We start from the raw sequence: 23,817 nt of genomic DNA on the forward strand, positions 1-23,817 counted from the left end.
TGCATCCCAAAACCAGCCCAGCCTGTCTCCGCCTCCCTAACCTGTTCTTCCTCTCACCTATCCCCTCCTCCCACCTCAAGCCGCACCTCCATTTCCTACCTACTAACCTCATCCTGCCCCCTTGACCTGTCCCCTCCCTACCTCCCCATCTACACTCACCTTTACTGGCTCCATCCCCGCCTGTTTAACTTGTCTGTCTCCTCTCTACCTATCTTCTCTTCTGCCAACCTCCCCCTCTCTCCCTATTTATTTCAGAACCCCCTTCCCCTTCCCCCATTTCTGAGGAAGGGTCTCGGTCTGAAATGTCAGCTTTCCTGCTCGGTCCTGCTGTGTTCATCCAGTTTCACACCTTGTTATCTCGGATTCTCCAGTATCTGCGGTTTCTCCTATCTCTGCAGTATCCTAGCCGGGGTAAAGGAAACGGGAAGCTTGGTGGTGTTAATTGTACCTCGGTTTTTAACCCGTTCATCAGTAGTGCCCGTACACAAACTGCGGGGGGGAGCGCCGAATCCTTTCCTGAGCAGAGCTCAAAATGGGTTACAGCTAAAGTGGGACGTGTCACTGTAGGCAGGGCCTGCATCTCAACACCTTCAAGGAGGAAAATATAGAACCAAGCCAAAAGAGGTTTAGAAAATGTCAAATCTGAAGGCGTCAGTAATTTTGTTTTGGGGGGGGGAGGGGACTCAAAATCTGAACCGAACTAAAGTGCAGCGAGAAAGCAACACAAAAGAGAGCGACCGAGACCGCGACCACATGGACGGCGTTTGGAGGAGCAGGGTGTCAGGAGCGTGATTTCCGGTTCCGGTTTGGGCTGGTTGCTAGGTAACCAGGGCCTGGTGCGGAGGAGGGGGAGAGTAATGGTGGAGACTGTCACGTCGCTGCAGACAGCGTGCGCCTCCTTGCCCCTAGCTGCTGGCTCTAATTTATGGTACTGTCTCTGAGAGAGGCCCCGGTCAGCAACCGGAGGACGGGCTTGGTCAAACCTCAAGGTCTGGGTGGATGAACTAAACTGTTCCCTAAACTCCACAAGCATTTAAATAGTAAGTTCGGGCCTTTGAATTTTACTGCATGCTTACCGTTTTTATCGCCAATGATAAGGTGCTTTGCTGTCCCGTGTTGTGTAAAACGCCAGATTTTCCACACAGACAGTGCTAAGTGTTGTTGCAACGCAGTGGTAGTGTTCCCACCTCTGAGCCAGGAATCCTGGGTTCACGTTCTGCATGCTCCTGAGTTGATCAGAAAACATCTCAAAATCAAGGTCAGGGTACACTGGGAAAGTGGGGTTCCAGGACGATTAACATTTTGTTTGAATAATAGCGGGAGTCTGGGGGACAGGCAGTGAAAGGCCATGTGTTGATGTCTGCAGGATTTATCCAGCCAAAGTTGGCAACTCTGTTATAATAGAGATAATGGGAACTGCAGATGCTGGAGATTCCAAGATAATAAAATGTGAGGCTGGATGAACACAGCAGGCCAAGCAGCATCTCAGGAGCACAAAAGCTGACGTTTCGGGCCATCAGAGCTCTGATGAAGGGTCTAGGCCCGAAACGTCAGCTTTTGTGCTCCTGAGATGCTGCTTGGCCTGCTGTGTTCATCCAGCCTCACATTTTATTAACTCTGTTATAATAAATGTTTTAAGAGACATTGTCTAGCAAATGAACTGTGGGTGACAACAAGCTAGTGACAGCTCTGTTGTGATGTGATCAGTGGTTTCAGGAAGAAAAACAGAGTTTGGCATAGATTTCCTGTCCCACAGGCCCAGTTTATACTTGAGAAAAGTGGGAAAATCAGGACATTTGACAAAATTATCAGGACACTTCATGAAAAACCAGCACAGTCCTGGCAGAAGCACACTTAGGCCTTTGTGTTATCTGCGGTTGGCGGATGCCCTCTTCATGTCACACGTGAAGCAAGATGATAAGCTCTAGTACCCCATTTCCCCAGAGCTCTGATCTCGGATCTCCAGATTTTACAAAAATTGGTGGGGTGGATGAGGACAGCCTTAGGTTGCAGGAAGATATAGACAAGCTAATCAGTGAAAAACAGAATTCAGTCAGGATAAATGTGAGGTCTTTCACGTGGACAGGACAAACAAGGCAAAGGGATATATGATGAATTGTTGGACTCTAGTAAGTACCAAGGATCAGAAGGACCTTAGAGAATGTGTATATACACCGATCCCTGAATGTATTAGGATAAGTGGATAAAGCGGTTAAGAAGGTGTTTGGTATACTGCCTTTATTACCCAAGGCGTAGAGTTTTAAGAGTAGGGAGATTATGCCGGAACTCTGGAAAACTAGATCTAGAATTTGCGTGCATTTCTGGAATGAATGTTAAGTGGAGGAATATGAGGCACTGGTTTAGAGGGGATTTACCAAAATGTTGCTTGGGCTGAAGAGTTTCAGTTATGAAAAGAGATTGGATTGACTGGACTTGTTTTCTTTGGAGCAGAGAAGATTGAGGGGAGATATCATTGAGATTTATAAAATTTTGAAGTGCTTATATAGGATAGATAGAATCTTTTCTCCTTGATGCAGGAGCCATTGACCAGGGCATAGTTTTAAAGTAAGGGGCAGTAGGTTTAGAGGAGATGTGAGGAAATTTTTTTTTCACCCAGAGGGTGGTGGGAATCTGGAGTTCGCTGCCTGTAAGTATGGTAGGGGCAAAACCCTCATAACATTTAAGAAGTATTTAGACGTACACTTGTGATGCCAAAACAAACAAGGCTATGAGCCAAGTGTTCGAAAATGGGATTGGAATAGTTAGGTGGTTGTTTTTGACTGACACGGATGCAGTGGATTATAGGGACTTTTTCTGTCCTGTAGGTCTCTGTGACTCTAGAACTTAACTTTTAATACCTCCCACATCTGCACCTACCTTTCTTTACAGCACTAAAATGACCCTGATCAAATTCAAAAGATATTATCTAGTTGTTGCTGTACTGCGTACATTATCTCTTCCTGTTCTTTTTAACCTCTCTTCAGCCTTTGAATTAGTGCATCATCAATTCATCAACTGCCATTACTTACTTGCAATTTTGCCCATTTAATTGTAGGTGGAGAATCTCCTGTAATGGTTTCTCTGCCTACACCCACACTCTTTCTCTGGAGTTTGCTGTGAATCTAGCTCTCATTTTCCTCATCTACATTCCTTTGGTGACATTATACAAATGCAAGAGGTCAATTTCCAACTATACATTGGTGCCACACAGCTCTACCTAACCTCCACCTCCCTGCGAACCTTGCACTCCCTCTTTGTTTTCAGACAGATAGGCCATAATTTTCTCCAACATCTGGAAAAGTCAAAGCCATTGTTTTAAACTTGCCTCTTTACCTGAACTGCGTTCCATCAATGGTAATTCCATCTTCCTTTCTGAGCATTTTCTCACTGAGCCAGACTATTCAGCGTCTGTCTGGCATGCCTGGACCCCGATTTCCACAACAAGGAAAACCTTGTCGAATCTTGGGAACATCACTAGTTGCTCTCTCTGCCGCCTCAGCTATTTTGCAGCTGACAATACTGCCTTTGAGTCTGTCCCATCTTAACTGCATCTGTTCTTGAGTCACCTTCAGTTGTTTGAATTCCCAGCCATTTTAAAAATAAAATTAAAACAGCCTGCCTGTGTCACTGAGAAGTAAAAAAGAACTATGCAAAAGAAATTAATTTATTTAAATTCCAAGGCTTTTTAAAAAGAAAATGGTTCTAGATGTTTGTTGACAGTACCAGAAAGTGTGTTATTATGCCATTACTAATCTTAGGTTGTGAAAAGCAATCCATCATTATCTGAACTGGCAAGGGATGATAAGTGACCCGGTGCTGGTTAGGATGCACGGATTAACGTTTAACTGGTAGGCCATCACATTGTTTGGGGTCATGGCTGTCAATGGAAAGTGGTTGGCGGGGTTGATAAGAGATGAGGGCTAAAGTGTTTAAAATTAAAGGAAAAATCTTAGCATCCCAGACAACTCAGATGGGCCTTTTAAATACCCCACTTTCAGACTCAATAGTCCTTATGACCACCTGTAATCTACTTCTGGGGCAGTGGGCTTGAATCTGTTGAATACCTGCACCGGCCTTCAATCCCTAGACTTAAAGTCAGGTCTGTCAAGAAGATAGACCCTCTTGCATCAGCCTTGGCAATGACAACACTTCCCAAAGAGGTTTGAAAAGTGTTATGGATGGATATTTGTGTGGGCATGAAGGTAGTAAGTGGACCTTAACTTGGGGAAGCTTGAGATTATTGACTTTTGTGAGATGCATGAACGTATGTTCTCTGGAGTTTAGAGGATTGTGAGGTGACCTCAATTAAATATACAAAAGTTTGCGTGGTTTTCATGGTGCAGTGTCTGGAAATAGAGTGCATAGTCTTGGTATAGAGTTTCCCATTTAGGGTGGGGCAGTATTTACTCAAATGGTTGTGAATTATAGGAATTTCCTACCCCAGTGATCTGTGGATGCTTAGTCATTGAGCATATTTACAATGAAAGCAGTAGATTTTTGGATGCAAGAGATCAATGGATAAATGGATCAGGTGGGAAAGGAGCTTGTGGCTGAAGATCAACAGTGATTTTATTAAATGGCAGAGCAGATTGAAGTGGCTGATGTTTGCTCCTGATCCTGTTTAGTGTTTTCTAATGATGCATTGTTATTCATATTTGGATTCTACACCCTCTTCTTTCTACTCTGAACGTCCCCACTCCCAACAACTCTGTTGAATGTTAGTATGCCCTGACTGCTTACTGGAGGGCAATGCCCGAGTGCCCGTTGCTTTCTAGTACCTTCTGGTTGCTACTTCATGTGACAGCCTAGTCAATATTTGAAGGATGTTTCACTTTTGCAGGCATCGTACCCAAAGCAAGATTCTATCCTCACTGAATATTCACGCACTGTATATATTGGGTAGCACCAAGCACTAAATTGTGCCGCAAATGGTAGCTAGCCATTTTACCCATCCCAGCTAAGGTACCTGAGTCAACTTGCTACATCGTAACTACTGGTTGAATTGAATTATCTGTAGAGACAGTGAGTCAAACCTTGGGCCTTCTAGCTCGTATGATTTGAGTACTATGTTTAGTGGTGCATTTACTTGCTGGACTGTCACTATTCTTTCCACGAAGAGTATTTCTGTATAGTGGTTTGATTAAAACAATTTGCTGTTGACAGATGGAGTTTTTAAAACAGGCAGCAATGTCATCTGTTATGTCAAATGAAGCTGCCAGGTGCCTGAGGAGGAGTCTCTGGCAGTTTTCCTGGTTACAGTTTGTTCGTCGTTGTAGCTGCAAGAGGGAAATATCCAACGACAGTGCATCAGTCAAACAGAAGCTCACAGTTAAATCTGAGAAGGCATCAAATTCAAGTAAGATCCATGGACACGACTTCAATAAGGCAGAACTGGATGTTAAAGGTAATGCAAAGAGATTAACTGAGCTCCCAGAGAGCTTGCACAGGTCTGCTGCATTGAAAAAGGTAAGAAGACCAGCAATGAATCTTTCCACTGGAACTTCAAGAAAACAAGATGATGCTAGTTTTGTCTGGCAGTCTCAGAACCCTTCCAAAGTCATACATACACAATCAAGCTTGAAACCTAGTCATGTCCGCAACTTGGAATTTCACAACCTGAGAAATGATGATTTTACAAAAAGAACAGTGCCAAAAATTTCTCCATTGACTGAAAGAGAGTCTCATTCAGAGATGTTGTTTGGCATTGCACCTTGTAACCTGGCCCTTTCCCAATTGCGTAGAAAGATTTTCAGACTGTTTGTTAAAGAAAATCGAAGACAGCGAGCTGAAATACAGCAAATCTATCAGCGAGTCAAGGAAATTGGAGTGCCAGTACATCAGGTGATGAGGAAGGTGCTTGACAGGTTAAGTGGGAACCATGTTCACCAAGGTATTTGTCTTGAGGTGACACCTCTGGACTATGTGAACTATGATCAATGCTCTTCAACAGATATTGATGGTTCTGAATTTGAACGCAGTGACAAACCGATCTTGTGGCTGGCACTGGAAGAAATCCAGGATCCCATGAACATGGGAGCTGTGCTTCGTTCTGCTTACTTTCTTGGAGCAGATCTTGTTCTTGTAAGTCAGCAAAAAAGGTAACTATGAACCCCTTGTATTTTAAATTAACATTGATTGGCTTTGAGCGTAATATGTTTTAAATAGCTGTTTATCATAATCTGTAAAATATATTGGCATTTAAATATTGTCACAAATGTATATGAAAACCAAACATTAATAAATTAAATTATTGTTCAATTGGGTGATAGAAGTGTAAAGCTTTAGTGCCAGGAGGAATGATAATCATGCAAATGGATCCTCAGTTTTTGACATCTGTGCAGTTCATTGCGTTGTCGTGAAAGGACCTGAATAAAAGTTAAATAAAGAGTATTTTAAAAACATATCAGGTCTGGCACTGTCTGTAAAGGAGAAAACAGAGTTAACGTTTTGGGTCCAGTGACCCTTCCTTGGGTCCTCGCTGGACCTGAAACGTTGACTCTGTTATCTCCATCACAGATGCTGCCAGACCTGCTGAGCCCTTCCAGCAACTTTTGATTTTGTTCTTGATTTACAGCATCCGCAGTTCTTTTGGTTTTTAAAAACGTATCTGTTGATCTTGGAATAGGGTACGATGAGTTATAATTATTTACTCAGTATCTGTAGTACTTTTACCACAAGAATAGCTGTTTGAAAGAAAACAGACATATAGTTCTTCTATAAATTGTACAAATAACCTCATTGATTTTTGATATACGTGTTGTAAATGCTGTGTCTGCTCTCTCTCAATTGTCCAGCAGGTGGCACTCAAACTCAGTTCATTAAGTAAGAAAGGCTTCTTCACCAACCCCCTTTGCAGACTGGACTAGTTAAAGCTATTTAAAGAATACTGGCACGACTGTTTGTCAAGGCGGCATTTTCCCACTTTAGGGGTGCCCAAGAATGCTTTGTAGCAGTGGGGTCAGAGAAACAATTTTCTTTGTCATTGAAAATCGACAAATAAATTAGGACGAAAATTGTTTTTGAATTTGAGTTCTCAGTGCTGGTCTAAAATCTGTCTGCATGAATGACATTTTTTTGTGTTGACTAGGTGTTAGTAGAAAAAATTAAATTGGTGAAGACATTTTGAAATGATAGACCTGTATGAATCACAGTAATGTCAGCAACTGATAGTGTTTTATTTAAACCCTGTCCACATGTTACTGATTGATAGATCATTTATTGAAAATATTTTTAGCAGATTATAATACTCAGAATGAACATAATAATCTGTTAAAAATATTTTCAATAAATTTATTTTGACATGTTGCATTGTTATATTTTAATTTGCATTGTGATATAACCAGTGTTGGTCTCAATAGGAGACAGATTTATGGCATAAACTGTATAAAATCTGTTCCCCTGAAGTGTTGGGCCAGTAATTTTGAACTTGTTGTATTGATCCATTTACTGTTAACTAAGTGGCAATTGTTCTCAGTGAAGGTACTCATTCTTCTGGGTTTGAAAGCTGTAGACTCAAGTTCCACTGCAGGACTTGACCACATCAGCTGGAAAGCCATTTCAGTGCATTATGGAGGGAATACCACAGTATTAGAAATGTTATATCTTTGATCAAATGTAAAACTGAGGCATCACTGACATGGAAAATTTCATACTGCCTTTTAAGAGATAGAGTAAAAGAGTTGTACAGCACGGAAACTAACTCTTTGGTCCAACTCATCCACACTAACCAAACATCCCAATCTGACCTAGTCCCATTTGCCAGCATTTGGCCCATATCACTGTAAATCCTGAGTAAAGATAATAAAATGTGAGGCTGGATGAACACAGCAGGCCCAGCAGCATCTCAGGAGCACAAAAGCTGATGTTTCGGGCCTAGACGCTACATCAGAAAGGGGGATGGGGTGAGGGTTCTGGAATAAATAGGGAGAGAGGGGGAGGCGGACCGAAGATGGAGAGAAAAGAAGATAGGTGGGGAGGTAGTGAGGGGATAGGTCAGTCCAGGGAAGACGGACAGGTCAAGGAGGTGGGATGAGGTTAGTAGGTAGGAGATGGAGGTGCGGCTTGGGGTGGGAGGAAGGGATGGGTGAGAGGAAGAACAGGTTAGGGAGGCAGAGACAGGCTGGACTGGTTTTGGGATGCAGTGGGTGGAGGGGAAGAGCTGGGCTGGTTGTGTGGTGCAGTGGGGGAAGGGGCCGAACTGGGCTGGTTTTGGGATGTGGTAGGGGAAGGGGAGATTTTGAAGCTGGTGAAGTCCACATTGATACCATTGGGCTGCAGGGTTCCCAAGCGGAATATGAGTTGCTGTTCCTGCAACCTTCGGGTGGCATCATTGTGGCACTGCAGGAGGCCCATGATGGACATGTCATCTAAAGAATGGGAGGGGGAGTGGAAATGGTTTGCGACTGGGAGGTGCAGTTGTTTATTGCGAGCCGAGTGGAGGTGTTCTGCCTCCGCTTGGTTTCCCCAAATGTAGAGAAAGCCACACCGGGTACAATGGATACAGTATACCACATTGGCAGATGTGCAGGTGAACCTCTGCTTAATATGGAAAGTCATCTTGGGGCCTGGGATAGGGGTGAGGGAGGAGGTGTGGGGGCAAGTGTAGCATTTTCTGCGGTTGCAGGGGAAGGTGCCCGGTGTGGTGGGGTTGGAGGGCAGTGTGGAGCGAACAAGGGAGTCATGGAGAGAGTGGTCTCTCCGGAAAGCAGACAAGGGTGGGGATGGAAAAATGTCTTGGATGGTGGGGTCGGATTGTAGATGGCGGAAGTGTCGGAGGATGATGCGTTGTATCCGGAGGTTGGTGGGGTGGTGTGTGAGAATGAGGGGGATCCTCTTTGGGCGGTTGTGGCAGGGGCGGGGTGTGAGGGATGTGTTGCGGGAAATGCGGGAGACACGGTCAAGGGTGTTCTCGACCACTGTGGGGGGAAAGTTGCGGTCCTTGAAGAACTTGGACATCTGGGATGTGCGAGAGTGGAATGCCTCATCGTGGGAGCAGATGCGGCGGAGGCGGAGGAATTGGGAATAGGGGATGGAATTTTTGCAGGCGGGAGGGTGGGTGGAAGGAGGTGTATTCTAGGTAGCTGTGGGAGTCGGTGGGCTTGAAATGGACATCAGTTACAAGCTGGTTGCCTGAGATGGAGACTGAGAGGTCCAGGAAGGTGAGGGATGTGCTGGAGATGGCCCAGGTGAACTGAAGGTTGGGGTGGAAGGTGTTGAAGTGGATGAACTGTTCGAGCTCCTCTGGGGAGCAAGAGACGGCGCCGATACAGTCATCAATGTAACGGAGGAAGAGGTGGGGTTTGGGGCCTGTGTAGGTGCGGAAGAGGGACTGTTCCACATAACCTACAAAGAGGCAGGCATAGCTTGGGCCCATGCGGGTGCCCATGGCCACCCCCTTTGTCTGTAGGAAGTGGGAGGAATCGAAAGAGAAGTTGTAAATCCTTCTTGTTAATATACCCATCCAGGTGCCTTTTAAATGTTGAAATTGTACCAGCCTCCACCAGTTCCTCTGGTAGCTCGTTCCTTACACACCTCACCCTCTGCATGGAAAAAGTTACCTCCCAAGCCCTTTTTACATCTTCCCCCTCACTTCAAACCTATGTCCTCCAGTTTTGCATTCCCCCACCCTGAGGAAAAAGACTTTGGCTATTCACCCTATACCTGCCGGTCATGATTTTATAACCTCTGTATGGTCACCCCTCGGCCTCCAGTGCTCCAAAGATAAAAGCCCCAATCTATTCAGCCTCTCCCTATAGGTCAAATCCTCCAGACCTGGCAATGTGTAAATTTTTTTCTGCATCCTCTCAAGTTTAACAACATCTTTCCTTTAGAAGGGCAACCAGAATTGTGCACAGTATTCCAAAAGTGGCTTCACCAATGCCCTGTAAAGCCGCAACACGACATCTCAACTCCTATACTCAGTATTCTAATCAATGAAGGCATGCGTGTCTTCTATTTTCTTCACCACCCTGTCTATCTCTGACTCCACTTTCAAGGAACTATGCACCTGCATCCCTAGGTCTTTTTGTTCAGCAATACTCCTCAGGCCCTACATTGAATTGTCTAAGTCCTGCCCTGTTTTGCCTCACCAAAATGCAATACCTCACATTTATCTAAATTAAACTCCATCTGTCACACCTTGGTCCACTGGCCCTTCTTATCAAGGTCCTGTTGCACTTTGAGATAATCTACTTCACTGTCCACTACACCTAGGTGGGTGTCATCTGCAGACTCACTAACTGTACCTCCTATATTCACATCCAAATATTTATATAAATGATGAAAAGCAGTGGACCCAGCACTGTTGCTTGCAGCATGCTGCAAGTCACAGGCCTCCAGTCCAAAAAGCAACCCTCTGTCACCATCCTCTGTTTCCTACCTTTCAAGCTAATTTTATATCCAATTGGCTAGGACCCCCTGGATCCACATGATCTAACATTACTAACCAGTCTACCATGTGGAACCATGTCAAACACTTTGCTGAAGTCCATATAGACAACATCTACCGTCTTCAAAAAACTCAACCAAGTTCGTGAGACACAGTTTCCCGTGCACAAAACCATGTTTACTGTCCCTAATCAGTCCTTGCTTTTCCAAATCTTCTAGTTCTCTAAATAATACAATATCTCACAAACCATGTCGTCAAAACAGATTAAGTCGCAATCTCATCTATCTCCGTGTGGTTTGTGGGATCTTGCTGTGCAAAAGTGCCAACTTCAGTGTACAAGAGCACAAAGTAGGAGCAGAAGTAAACCATTCAACCTGTCTTGCTCACTCTGATATTCAAATCCACAATGCTGCCTAAAACCAGTAACTTTTGACTCCATTGTTAATGAAGAATCCGTTCACCTCTGCCTTTAAAGCCGTTGGGTAGTCTTGCCTCCAGTGCTGTCTGGGGAAGAGAATACTAAAGAGTTACATACCTCAGAGAAAACAATTCCCTCTTAAATGAGATACAATTTGTTTTTAAATGTGTTCCCTATTTCTCATTATGGGAAGCATCCTTTCAGCATCAACCCTGTCAAGTCCCCTTAGGATCTTGCCTGTTTTAGTAAGAATGAACCTTGCTTGTCTAAACTGCAAAGAATGCCAGCACAGCTTGCCCTGCCTTCCTTGGTAAGACAACCTCAACCACACCCCGACTCCCAATCTCTGAGGATCAGTGAATTAGTTGAGTGAACCTTCTTTGAACTGCTTTTTATGCATTTACTGATCTCCATAAATAAGGAGATGAAAACTGCACAGTATTCCAGATGTCTCTCCAATGCCATAGACAGCTTTAGCACCAATTCGGGATTCCTTTCTCCTTGCAATAAATAACAATGTTCCATTTGCCTTTCGAATCACTTACTGTACTTACATACCAACTTTTTCTTGATTCGTTTACCGAGACACACAGTTCTCTGTATCTCAGAGCTCTGCAATATCTCTACCTAAATAATATGTCACTTCTAAACTTCCTGACAGAATGGAACTTTTCCCACATTATACACCACCTGCCAGAGTTTTGCTCACTCACTAACTATATCCCTTAGTAGACTCTCTGCAAGTCACTCTCCTATCGTTCTTTACGTCATCACCAAGTTTAGCTATTGTACATTTGGTCCCTTCATCCAAGCTTTTGATAAAGACTGTATGTAGTTGAGGCCCCAGCAATGATCACTGTGGTACTCCACTCATTGCATTTTGTCAACTTGAAAATGACCCAGTTTTGCTCACCCTCTGCTTTATATTAGCCAAGCTTTCATCCCTTCTTGCTACTATTTTATTTCATGTACCATGAGCTATTGTTTTGTGTAAGAGTCTTTGATGTTGCATCCTGTCAAATGTTTTCTGGAAAGCTAACTACAGTTGATTCACTGGTTTCCTTTTTATCTATATTGCTTGTAGCTTTCTCAAAAAACTCAAATTAATGAAATGGGATTTCCCTTTCACAACATCATGTTAACTCTGCTTTATTGCATTAAGATTTTCTAAGTACGCTGCTATCACCATGTTTTAAACAGATTCCAACATTTTTCCTTTGACAAATGTTAGATTAGCAAGCCAACACTTTCTTGTCTCCCTTCTTTCTTGAACAGATGAGTCGCATTTGCTGTTTTCAAATCAGAGGGGTCGTTTTCTAGAATCCAGAAGAATTAAAGCCAACACATCATCTACCACGATAAAAACCAAAAGAACTGCAGATGCTGTAAATCAGGAACAAAAACATAGTCGCTGGAAAAGCTTAGCAGGTCTGGCAGCATCTGTGACGGAGAAAGCAGAGTTAACATTTCGGGTCACCAGACCCGAAACATTAATATCTACTACCTCAGCAGCCTCTTTTAAAATCCTGGGATGAAATCCGTCAGGGTCAGGTCACCCGTCAGATTTTAGTTCTAATTTTTTCAGCACCCTTTATGTAGTAATTGTGTTGTTTTAAGTTTCTCACTGACTTTTACATTTTGAGTCAGTTATTTTTGGGATGTCATTTGTATGTTCCACAATGAAGACAGACAGAAGATAAATGTTTATTTTATCTGCTATTTTCCTATTTTAGTTAATCCCCTCCGACTCATTCTCAAAAGGACCAGTGCTCACTTTCCTTCCAATTTTTTCTATTGAATCTCTGATTACCCATTGTTCTATGTCTATGTCTAGCTAGTTTCCTTCTATACTGTATTTTCTTTTGCCTTATTAATCTTATAGTCATGCTTTGTTTGCTATATTCTGAACTGCCACACCCCTTTCCAGAATTAGAGATAATGGGAACTGCAGATGCTGGAGAATCCAAGATAACAAAATGTGAGGCTGGATGAACACAGCAGGCCAAGCAGCATCTCAGGAGCACAAAAGCTGACGTTTTGGGCCTAGACCCTTCATCAGAGAGGGGGATGGGGTGAGGGTTCTGGAACCCTCACCCCATCCCCCTCTCTGATGAAGAGTCTAGGCCCGAAACGTCAGCTTTTGTGCTCCTGAGATGCTGCTTGGCCTGCTCCTTTCCAGAATTAAATGCTTTTCCTATCAGTCTGGTATTACCTTTTACTTCCGTAGTTCACTAAAGCTGGTGCATCCTTTTAGAATCCTCTTTTTTTTTTTTCACTGGAATGTACATTTTCTATGTATTCTGAAATAACTTGTGTGCCACTGTATCTCCTCTGGCCTATTGCTTAATCAAGTTTTCAGTTCACTTTAGACACTCATGTCTTTATTCCCTCATAATTGCCCCTGTTTCAGATACTTATCTTTGATCCATTCTGGCCTGGTGACTGATTTCTTGTTGACTGTGGAACAAGTGCAATCAGAAACAATCCCAAAAACACTATTTACATATTCAGGCCACCATCAGCAATTTGGCTAACCCAATCTTTGTGTGGATTAAAATATCCCATAATTGTTGCCATACCTTTCTCACAACCCCTATAATACTTCTTACTATATACCTTGCCTTATAGGGCGGTTGCAGTGAAAGAGGTAGTGGGTGGGGGCATTAACCATTCCTCCAAGAGTGATTTCTTCAAGTTATTAATTCTCACCTGACCTTTATGCAAAATGATTCTACATCCTGATATCAACAAAGGTAATTTCCTCTCAAATGTACCAATGCCATCTGTAATGAACAGAATCCCATCAAATTTAGTTTCTTGTCCTTCCTACATGTCATGTGCCCTTGAAAATTTGGCTACCAATCTTTGTGATCTTATGACCATATTTTTGTAATAGTTATAGCTCATACACATTTTTAAAAACTCATTCATGAGATGTGGGCATCCCTGGCGGGACCAGCATTTATTGCCTATCCCTAATTGCTCAGAATCAACCACATTGCTGTGGCCTGGGGTCATATGTAATCCAGAGCAGGTAAGGATGGCAGGTTTCCCTCCCTAAAGGACATTAGTGAATCAAATGGGTTTTTCCTGACAATTGACAATGGATTCATGGTGATCATTAGACTCTTAATTCCAGACTATTATTGAATTCAGATTCTACCATCTGCCATAGTGGGATTCAAACCCAGGTCCCCAGAACACAAGTTCCTGCCTAGTCCCAAGCAGATATCCCGAACTCTAGCATTGAGAAGGCAACACAGCTGCCTGGATTCTCACTTTCTGCTACAGAAAACTTAATCTTTCCGCTTAATTATGCTGTCCCCTATTACCACTACATTTCTTTCTTACTATCCCTGCTAGCATGGCTTCCTGTGCTATGTTCTTTTTGCTCACTTATACAAGCCGCAAGGACCTCAAACTGCTGGAAAATTGCGAATGCTGATCCCCCTTACATACCCCTCTTGTAGTTACACGCTTTTGACCCTGATCACTTGCCAAATTAGAAGACCCTATCTTAAGTGGAGGGAAGGGAGGAATAACTGTCTCCTGGAATAAAATGCCCAAGTAACTTTTCCTCTCCCTGAAATGTCAGTTTTCAGCTCACTGGCTCTGCCTTGAAACTCTGTGAGCTGCAAACACTTACTGCAGATTTGCCTGCCCAGACTCATACTAGTGACCAAAGTGCTCTCATCCTGCATTTGCACTTACCCTGCCATCTTTATTATGTCATAGTTAATTAATTAAGAAGTTATACATAAATAATTCATAGCGAACAAACCTGACACCTTCCAATAAGCTTGATTATTACCAATAAACATTAGTAATACTACTAAAGCCCTAGAATTACTCAAATTACTCAAGTTGTGAGCCATACTTAAGCAAAATACTCACTTAACAATCATGTAATATTTCACTGTGATGTCATGCTTTGACTCTTTTTTGCCCCCCCTCCCCCAGTTAGTGGTTGTCAGACTCCTTTCAGAGGCCCCCCCCAGCCTCTGCCCATCAGCTCGCCACTTCAAAAATGATGCCTCACCCCGCCTAGCTCCACTACGATTAATGGACACTCCCCTGCTCTCGTGCTGCTTTTTCATTAGCACTGAAACATTTTTGCACCATTCTGATGTTGTAAACAACACTATTTACTAATGTCAAGTCTGTAACAGTAACCTGTAGTGCTAAGAGTTACAAACAAAACTGATCAACTCCAAGATCTTGTTACAAAAATTAGCTACTGCGTTACAACTTTAACACAACACCCAAGAAGGTGCTGCGCTTACATGAGCATTATCCATTGAGCGCAGACAAGGTATTGTGGAGACAATATACTGCGCTACCAATCATCGGAATTCAAAATAAGATCAGAAAGGTTTAGTTTTATATTGAGTCCTTCATGATCACATGAAGCCCCATGCATTTTATGGATAATAAAGTAGTTTATAAACATGTACTCAGTACTGTAACAAAGGGAAAGCAGCAGCTGATTTCCATACAGCAAACACACCCACAAACCGGATATTGATCATGACTAGATAATCTATTGCTATGATGTCAGTTGGAGGATAAAAATTTACCAGGATTGCATGGATAAGTTAATTTCGTCTTAAATAGTGCCATGAAATCTTTTATGTCTACCAGAAAGACAACGCTTCCTTATCTACCAGAATTTGGCCTGAATTTAATGTCTCATTTGAACTCAAAACTTCCAACAATGCAACACTGCCCTTACTAATTAAAAATCTGTCCAGTACAGCTTTGATATACTTATTGATTGTTAGCCCTTTGCAATAAACTATTCCACAGTGTCACTGCTCTAGGAGAAGAAATTTCTCCTAATTTCTGTCTTAAATGTTCAACCCAGTACTGGACTCATATACTAGTTTTGATTTTTGCACACAATTCCTGGAGTGGGGCTTGAATCCATAACGTTCTGAATCAGTGGTAAGAGTACAAACAACAGAATTACAGTTAACAATAGCTGGATATTTTCAATGTGAAATATGTGTCTGCGGTAAATGGAGATTCAGTGTCCTGAGAGACATTGTATATTTATGCTTATTTTGCAAATGTTTGCTTTGTACTGTCTTTCAGTTGTTCTCTAACTCCAACTGTGAGCAAAGCTAGTGCTGGAGTTCTAGAAGTTATGACTGTATATTGCACTTCTAGTTTACCTCAAGTACTAAAGGTAACAGAAATTTAGATTTTGAACATTATAACATTACCTTTGGAGTGTTTCAAAATAATTTCATAACAGCCCTGCTGTTTGTTTTTAACTTATACAGACAAAAGGAGCCCAAGGCTGGCAAATAGTGGGAACAGTTGGAAAGTCTACCGAAGCCAGCTTTATACCAGTCATTCCTTGTACAGAGTTCCAGTGGAGCCAACGAACCATCCTGGTTCTGGGTAGTGTAAAATGCAGCTTAATTTGCAAGTGTTGGACAGCGGTTGTATTTAAAATTTTCTTGCAGTAAATTGGATGCTTAGACTCTACATTCAAACCAGACGAAGCGATGCTGTTTTGTGGAGGATTACTCTGTGAAAACTTGCATGAAGTACTACTTTGTTCAAGTTATAGGAACAATTTATGCCTTGTTAAAAGTGATGCTCCTACAAAAATGTGCCATTTGTGATTGACAAAGGTTATGGGGGACAAGGAGGAAAATCAAGTTAAGACAATTGTCACATCAGCCATGACCTTGTGAAAGGTGGTGCAGTTTAGAAGAGCCAAGTGGGCCGCTCCTGCTCCTCATTCTTATGTTCCCAGTTGCTTTCTATTTACGCCAATTCTATGCACAGTTTTATAAAACTGGCTTGTCATAGATGTCTGTGCTTTGATATAATGTCATTATTTCCTCAATTGACTTGAGCTCAAAATCTAGGCTGACAGTACCAAGGGAGTGCTAAATGCTTAGAGCTGCTGTATTTTGGATTAAACATTTAACCAATCGATTATCTGCCTACTCAGATTTTATAAGTATGGTATGAGATCTCACTCTATTGTTCAGGGACTAGCAGGGGAGTTCTCCAGATGTCTTTGTCAATATCTGTGCTTCAACCAAAATCACCAGAAAAGATTATCTGGACCTTTATCTCCAACTTTTCTGGGACATTACTTTGTGGAATGTAACTACTGCCATTGTCTACAATATGACTATATTACAAATGTAATAAGTGGTTTTTGGGTGCTTTGAACTGTCCTGCAGATATGGAAAGCAATGTTGAAATGTAAATAATTTTAGATTTCTTTTATGTTTGTTCTTTTGCTGGTATAAAATGTTACAGGGAAGAAGTTGGAACTGACTGCAGCAATTTGCTTCTGAAGTATAAACAAATAGAGATGAGTAAAGGTAACTTTACTCTGCAGCTGGCTGTGGTATTCCTGATCTGAGTTGTTTGATGTATGCAAATTGTTTGGCTCTTTAGTTGTCTGAGCACAATACTCCCTAGAATGTTTGAGCCAACATTATGATAATTGCACATCAACCAAAAAGCAGCATTTTAGGCTGTGATTTGGTTTCCAATTTGATGTCCAAATGTGTGGATGTAACAGTGACTGCAGCACAACTACAGTTAAAATGTCACAGCCATTTACTAGCCTTTATTTTTGAAGCCTTTAATATTGTACTCTCACTCTTGCCTACACTCACTTAACATTTTTAAAATGAGCTGCAAGGGAACAGAGTGCGTGTCAAAGCACAGAATACTTTTGTCACTGGACATCAGTGTTGACCAGATTTAAATTTAGTCATCAATATGATTGGGATTCGCAAACTGCAGACAATGATTTCAGAAAGGCAGGAGTTGTAATACTGATTTTGGCAAGCAACCAAATTGTCATAGCTGCTTATACATCACAACTACTAGTTTTTGCTTTGCATTTAACATTGAGTTTGTCGCAGTTAATTTTACATATGCACACCTTTTTTTCCCCCTGAACTCCAGGAAATGAAGGTTTTGGCCTTTCTGATGATGTAAGCAGCCTGTGTCATGCAATGCTGACGATACCAGCAGGTAGAGGCTTGCAACCTGGGATTGAATCCTTGAATGTGTCTGTTGCTGCAGGTAATTGTTAGAAAAAAAAAATCCACATCAATTTAGACACTTGCACTCAGTGTCGTTTTTTTCCCCTAATCAGAAACAACAGTTGTGCACAATAAAAACCAAATGTTATAACAAGTAAATAGAAGACCTTTGGGCATATACTTCACATTGAATAATTTTTGGAAGGATTCTGAACATTGCCAAATGTGCATTGTGAAAGGTGTAAATTGCAGTTTAATTCAGAATTAATATGAAACATTCGTTGCTGATGTGCACATTATATCAGAGGCACACATTAATTCCTTTAATCATTTGACTAACGTGAATGTTTGCCTGGTGGCTCACGTGTTATGCTAATTTAGGCATTACAATTTATTTGCCACTTTCTGGAATTACATTTTATATTTGGAGTTTTTTAGTTTGAGCAGTGGAAATTAATTGACAATTTCTGTTCACAAAACTTGCAACAGATAGTATTATTTATGAAACATATGGAACAAGTTAGTGTAAGTAGATATGTGTAGATTGCCTGCGTAACCTGAAGCTCAGGGTTAGAGCTAGTAGCTACCTCAATACTTGGAGAAGTGGGCCACCCATTCACACTATTTCACTAGATTCAATCCAATTTGACATCACCTTGAGACTCAATATCTTTCATGATAAAGGTAACTAGGTTCTTGTTTACCCAGTTATGTTTTGTTGTTGAGACTTGATTTTCCTTAATTTCTTCTTTCAGGAATTCTCTTACATTGTATAGCCAGCAGGAGAATGAAAACATGACAAAGACTTATCTCATTATGATGGCCTCCTTGCACTGCTTTGATGCTAAAATGGCTTGCTTTGAATCCAGAAACAGTTTGGTGGCTGCCTGTAATAAAGCTTCCTGGTTGGACAAATTTAAGTGCTATTCACCTCAGGCCTGTACAATTTGTAATTCACTATCATATGAACCCAACAGATACAGAATAAATAATGCTGCTTTATACACTGATCTTTGTACAAGTGGTGTTTGAATGTAAATGTTTATTTGCATAAATGTGACCATCTGCATGGGTCAAGATTTGACTTCCATCTTCACTACTCTGTGGAGGAAGAAGGTATTTTACCTGGAAATTCCTTTTTGTGTGATATTGTATATTGCAGTCAGCTGGGCATTAACGGTGGAATAATGATAATCATTTGGAACCTGCCAAGATTGCAATGAACGTATAACATATAACATTTCTTAAAGGAATGTATGCATTATATTTAAATAAAATTTACAACACAGAAATAGGCTATTTGGCACAATGGATTTGAGCCCTGCACAAGCTTCATTACACTGTACTCCATCAAACTCTTATCAACATACTCTTCTGTTCCTTTTCCATTCATTTTTATCTAACTTGCTGTTAGGTACACCTGTTAAGAGAATTTGTGTATTTAATAACTTCAGAATACCTTAAGTTACATTTTAAACAACGCTCTGGTTTAGTCCAAGGCCATGTCAGCAGCAGCCTGTGTATTGTTAAAACTTAAATATTTTTGTAGTGTTAATTGTCACACTGCAGGTAACCTGCATGGAATAATGGTTATTTTACATATTGTGCACAGATGAAATACATTTTCTATAATTAGGCAGTGTTATGTAACCTTTAAAATAGGTCAGGAAAATAATACTCTTTCTGCTAAATTATGTGTAATTTTTACTGTTGTGCATTGCCAATTTTTGCCTATGCACTGATATTTCTTTGCCACTGCACGGTTGCACAGGCAGGAGTTCAAATGCACAAGTATACAAAGTGACAGATTGAAAAAGATCAGTTGATTCATGACTTCTTTCCCATTCAGCCTCATTGCAACTAATTGACAAAGCTTGCAGTGCTCCAGCCTTCCAAAATGTTGCGAGACCTTGTGGGAAAGGCAGAAAACAGATTAAAAGAAACTAAGATAATAAAATGTGAGGCTGGATGAACACAGCAGGCCAAGCAGCATCTCAGGAGCACAAAAGAAACTAGCCCAAATCAGGTAAAGAATCCTTGGAAACTGTTCATATGCCCTCACGCCCCCCCTCCCCCCGTCCCAAAGGTGATGAAGAGCAAGTTCTTGGAGCTAAAGATGACCATTAGGTACATTCCACTTAACTTTTATACACAACATTGACAACATCCAGGAATTTGTCCAGTAAGTTTGCAATTACTGGACATGGCAATGATCTATTCCAAATGCCAACAATTGTTCAGGCATCTAACCTAATTCTAACGTAGCTTACATCCATATTCTCTCTCATTTTCCCTAATTTATATAAATAATAACCTATTAATTTGTGCATAATCTTGAATTCCCTTATTATTATTACTCCTGGCAAGATTCCTTGCACTTTTCTAAAGTAAAGAGATCAAATAATAGTTATGGACTTTTAGATTTGATATTAATATAGGTTTCCTATCCTAAATGCATCTATATCAACCATCATGTGAGTAGACTAATCTTAGCTGAAGTCTTATTTTGGGACATTACAGTATTCTATGTTCAGCATTATAATCTTCTGTGCCAAACATCTTATTTGTTTTAGCCATGCTGTTTACTTACTGGTCATGAATGCTTAAACACTCTTACCACAACATCCAGCTTCCTATATCAAACATTAAATACAGTATATCAGCACCAAATGTCATGAGCCAGATTTATCCCTCTCTTTCCATTGTCGCCAGGTCATATTGATTAGTTTAGCTTAGATTCAGATTTATTGTCACATGTATGTAAAAATACAGTGAAAAGTGCTTGTTCATGTGCAAAACACAGTGTCGCTGTGCTCCGTCATCCTGCAACCCTGAATGTATTGTGAGATTCTATTCAACAGAGCTCATCTTTCCCTCTTCTTCTCATTACCCTCGCTACTCCCTTGTTTGCTGCTTAATGTTAGCCTGCGCCCCTGTAAAAGGATTCCAGGGTCTCGGTTATAGCCTATCTCCACTGTCACCACCAATCCTGAAATTGCCATGTTCAAGCTGGAACCTGGTCTCATACGTCCTGCTCCTCTTCCTTTGCTCCTCAAGACACTGCTATGGGTCATTGGTTGCAGTTTTCTTCTAATATAAGCACAGATTTACATGTCACCTGCAAACTGGCAGAAGAGCCCACCATATCATCCGTATCAATGATGCATTTTGAGGGGTAGCGGTTAATGCTGTTTGCTACAGGACCTCATTAATAGCTGGTCTTCACACAAATCCTTTGCCATGTATGAAAACTGTCAATGAAAATGTTATCAATTTCCTAACAAACCCAGAATCTGATTCAAAATCTGGAGGGCTGTCTATTTAGCCTATCGTGAAGCATCAGAAATTTTTTGAGTCTAAACTTCAATGTCTGTCAGGCCACCTATGTTCATCAACGTGGTTGTACCTTTGAAGAGTTCAGTCATGTTTGTAAGACTTCATGACATATCCTTTCACTTGATGAAATCTTAGAAATTCAATATTCCAATATCCATCGCAAGTCAGCAGTAAGAGAGTTCTGTTGTTACTTTTGTCTCTCATCTCCCTAGTGATAGTGACTTCTGGTGGGTCTGTTTCATTTAAGTTAATCACCCTCAAGTATCTTGTTCATTTCTTCAATAATGAGCACCAATGAGTTATTTGCTCACAGGAGATGGTGGCTCCAAACCAGGATTATTTCAGTCCTCACCTGAGATCCGGAGAAATAAAACATCGAATTCTGAGAGGGTGGTTTTCCCCTGATCGTAGAATGTATAATTAGGAAGCATAGTCTCTGAATAAGGGGTCATTCAGTTAGGAATCATATGAGAAATTATTCAGAAGATTGTGAAACTTTCAGATTGATAACTGAGAGACGACTGTGAGCCATGAACCTATTTAAGACTGAGACGGATAGATTTTTGAGCTCTGAGAAAATCAAGGGATATATGGAGTGGACTTGAATGTGAAATTGAAGTTGAGGATAAGCTCATTATATCACTGAATGGCAGAGGAGCCTCAAGGTAGCAAATATTGTCTTTCATTTATTATATTCTAATTGATAGGTGAAATGAAAAATTGGCCACGATTTCATCTCCATATTGTGTTGTAGAAATGCATGTTATTGGTACCAGGAAACCCAAACGACTCCCCCCCCACCCTCCCTCAACTTTGAAGTGTGGACCTGGCTGAGATTAACTGCTTCAGCTCAGAATAGGAATTGAGTTTGGGATCATTCTCCGTTGGTCTGCATCTTTACTTGCTAGGCTATCAACGAAATGTCAGCTTGTTAATTTATTTAATAAGCCCATAAGAAAGAAGAACATTCAGCACCTCAAGCCTGCTCTGCCATTCAACATTCCCCCTATCCACTTTCCTGCATTTTCTTGTAACCCTTGATTCTCCTACTGATCAAGAATTTATCTATCTCATCCTTCAATACATACAAGGATTCTGTCCCCACAGCTCTCTGTGGCAAGGAGTTGCAAAGACTCACCAAAACACCAAGATAAGAAATTCGTCTTCATCTCAGTCTTAAGTTGGCACCCCTTTATTCTGAGACTGTGCCCTTTGATTCTAGACTTTCCCATGAGGACAAAGTTCCTCTCAGCATTTACCTTGTCAAGTCCGTTTAGAATCCTATATGTTTCAATGAGATCACTCTCATTCTTCTACATTGTGTTGAAGACAGTCCCAATCTGTTTAGGCTTTGCTCATAAGACAATTCTTCCATACTAGGGATCCTAGTGAATCTTCCCTGAACTGTCCCCAGTAAAATGATATCTTTTCTCAAATAAGGGGACCAAAACTGCTCACAATACACTTTGATGTACACAGATGGGCTCACCAGCATCTTGTACAGTTGCAGTAAAACTTCCCCAGTGTTATACTTTAATCCCCTTGAAATAAGGGCCAACATTTCATCAGGTTTCCTGCTTCCCTTGCTGCACCTTTGTGCTAGCTTTCTATGTTTCGGATACAAGTACACACAATTCCCTTTGTGTTGCAGTTTTCTGCAGTTTTTCTCTATTTAGATAATTTTCTGTGCTTTTGTTCTCCCTTCCTAAATGAACAAGTTCACAATTTTCCCACATTATATTCTATTTGCCAATTTATTGTCCACGAAGTAACCTACCAATTTCTCTCTGTAAACTGCATTCCTCTCGCAATCTGCATTCCACCCATTTTTGTGTTGTTTGAAATGGAAAGTAACCTTTTGGAAATGGAAATGTTTGTTAAAATTTTTAATGTCTGAAATATTTATGCCTGAATCTACAACTCAAGCTGCAATAACAGTAGTGGCCCAAAACTTGAGCTGTATGGCTAGTGTGTTTCAAAGCTTGACATAGGGCTTAGAATCATTGAATGCTGAAATGATTATAACCAGGAGATCATTCAACCCATCACTGCACTGCCACTCTGTAAAAGCTAAAAGATGTTCGATTGTATTTTTGTTACTGTCATGAGTCATATGGAATTTCTGTCCTTTTCATTCACTTAATAGTCTCAGAGTAACAGAGTTGCTGTTTCTCATAATCAGTTTGGCTGAACTAGGATAGTGATAAGGATGCATGTAAATAGAGCAGGTAAAAGAGAGAAATAAAGAAAAATCAGAGCACAAAAAGATACTAAGTGAAATGTTGTTTTTGTCATTTTTATATGTGGATGTGCTTGAGTCCTATGGTAATTCAGTAATAAAAATGAGATTGGCTGAGGCTGATATTAAATTTAGTCGCAACTGAGCAGTGAAGGAAGGATTCTGGCAGTTTAAAATTGTTGGTTACAATGTTTGCTCTTCCAGATGGTGCTCATTAATGTGATTGTCACGCCTGTGAAGCAACAAGGGCTGATTTTTTGTTACTACAGTCTGTCTTAGTGCCTGTAAAAGAGTCTGCTCACTTTGAAAGGATAAAGTGGGATTTAAACAGCATATGATTCCAACAGCTTGGGAAATTGGCTAGGTTTGCTAACTATCTGGTGCGTAACTGTGTAAGTTTCCTCGCTGATGT

At 41.1% G+C, this 23,817-nt stretch overlaps 1 protein-coding gene across 4 annotated transcripts; it reads left to right on the forward strand.

Annotated features, from left to right (window-relative positions):
• Positions 1-833: 833 nt before the first annotated feature.
• On the forward strand, positions 834-20,138 carry mrm1 (mitochondrial rRNA methyltransferase 1 homolog (S. cerevisiae)). 4 transcript variants are annotated; one of them, XM_048557540.2, is made up of 6 exons: positions 834-1,040; positions 5,164-6,098; positions 15,900-15,993; positions 16,091-16,211; positions 17,751-17,870; positions 18,586-20,138. In XM_048557540.2, the coding sequence occupies exons 2-6, from the start codon at positions 5,164-5,166 to the stop codon at positions 18,627-18,629; spliced, it is 1,314 nt and encodes a 437-aa protein (XP_048413497.1). In that variant the 5' UTR covers positions 834-1,040; the 3' UTR covers positions 18,630-20,138. The 4 variants fall into 4 exon arrangements, 3 of the variants coding, with proteins under 3 accessions (XP_048413497.1, XP_048413499.1, XP_048413498.1); XM_048557542.1 differs by lacking the exon at positions 18,586-20,138 and adding an exon at positions 17,091-17,155 and having other exon boundaries at positions 17,751-17,858; XR_007250073.1 differs by lacking the exon at positions 18,586-20,138 and having other exon boundaries at positions 16,091-17,155; positions 17,751-17,800.
• The last annotated feature ends 3,679 nt before the right edge of the window (positions 20,139-23,817 follow it).

Source organism: Stegostoma tigrinum, chromosome 27 (assembly GCF_030684315.1).
Source record: "Stegostoma tigrinum isolate sSteTig4 chromosome 27, sSteTig4.hap1, whole genome shotgun sequence".
Lineage (NCBI taxonomy): Eukaryota > Metazoa > Chordata > Chondrichthyes > Orectolobiformes > Stegostomatidae > Stegostoma > Stegostoma tigrinum.

Excerpts from the sequence above, each read along its gene's own strand:
- mrm1 (XM_048557540.2), top strand. The coding sequence starts at position 5,164 with ATGGAGTTTTTAAAACAGGCAGCAATGTCATCTGTTATGTCAAATGAA. Across the intron at positions 15,994-16,090 it reads GTTTACCTCAAGTACTAAAG|ACAAAAGGAGCCCAAGGCTG; the intron begins GTAACAGAAATT and ends TAACTTATACAG. Across the intron at positions 16,212-17,750 it reads ACGAACCATCCTGGTTCTGG|GAAATGAAGGTTTTGGCCTT; the intron begins GTAGTGTAAAAT and ends CCTGAACTCCAG.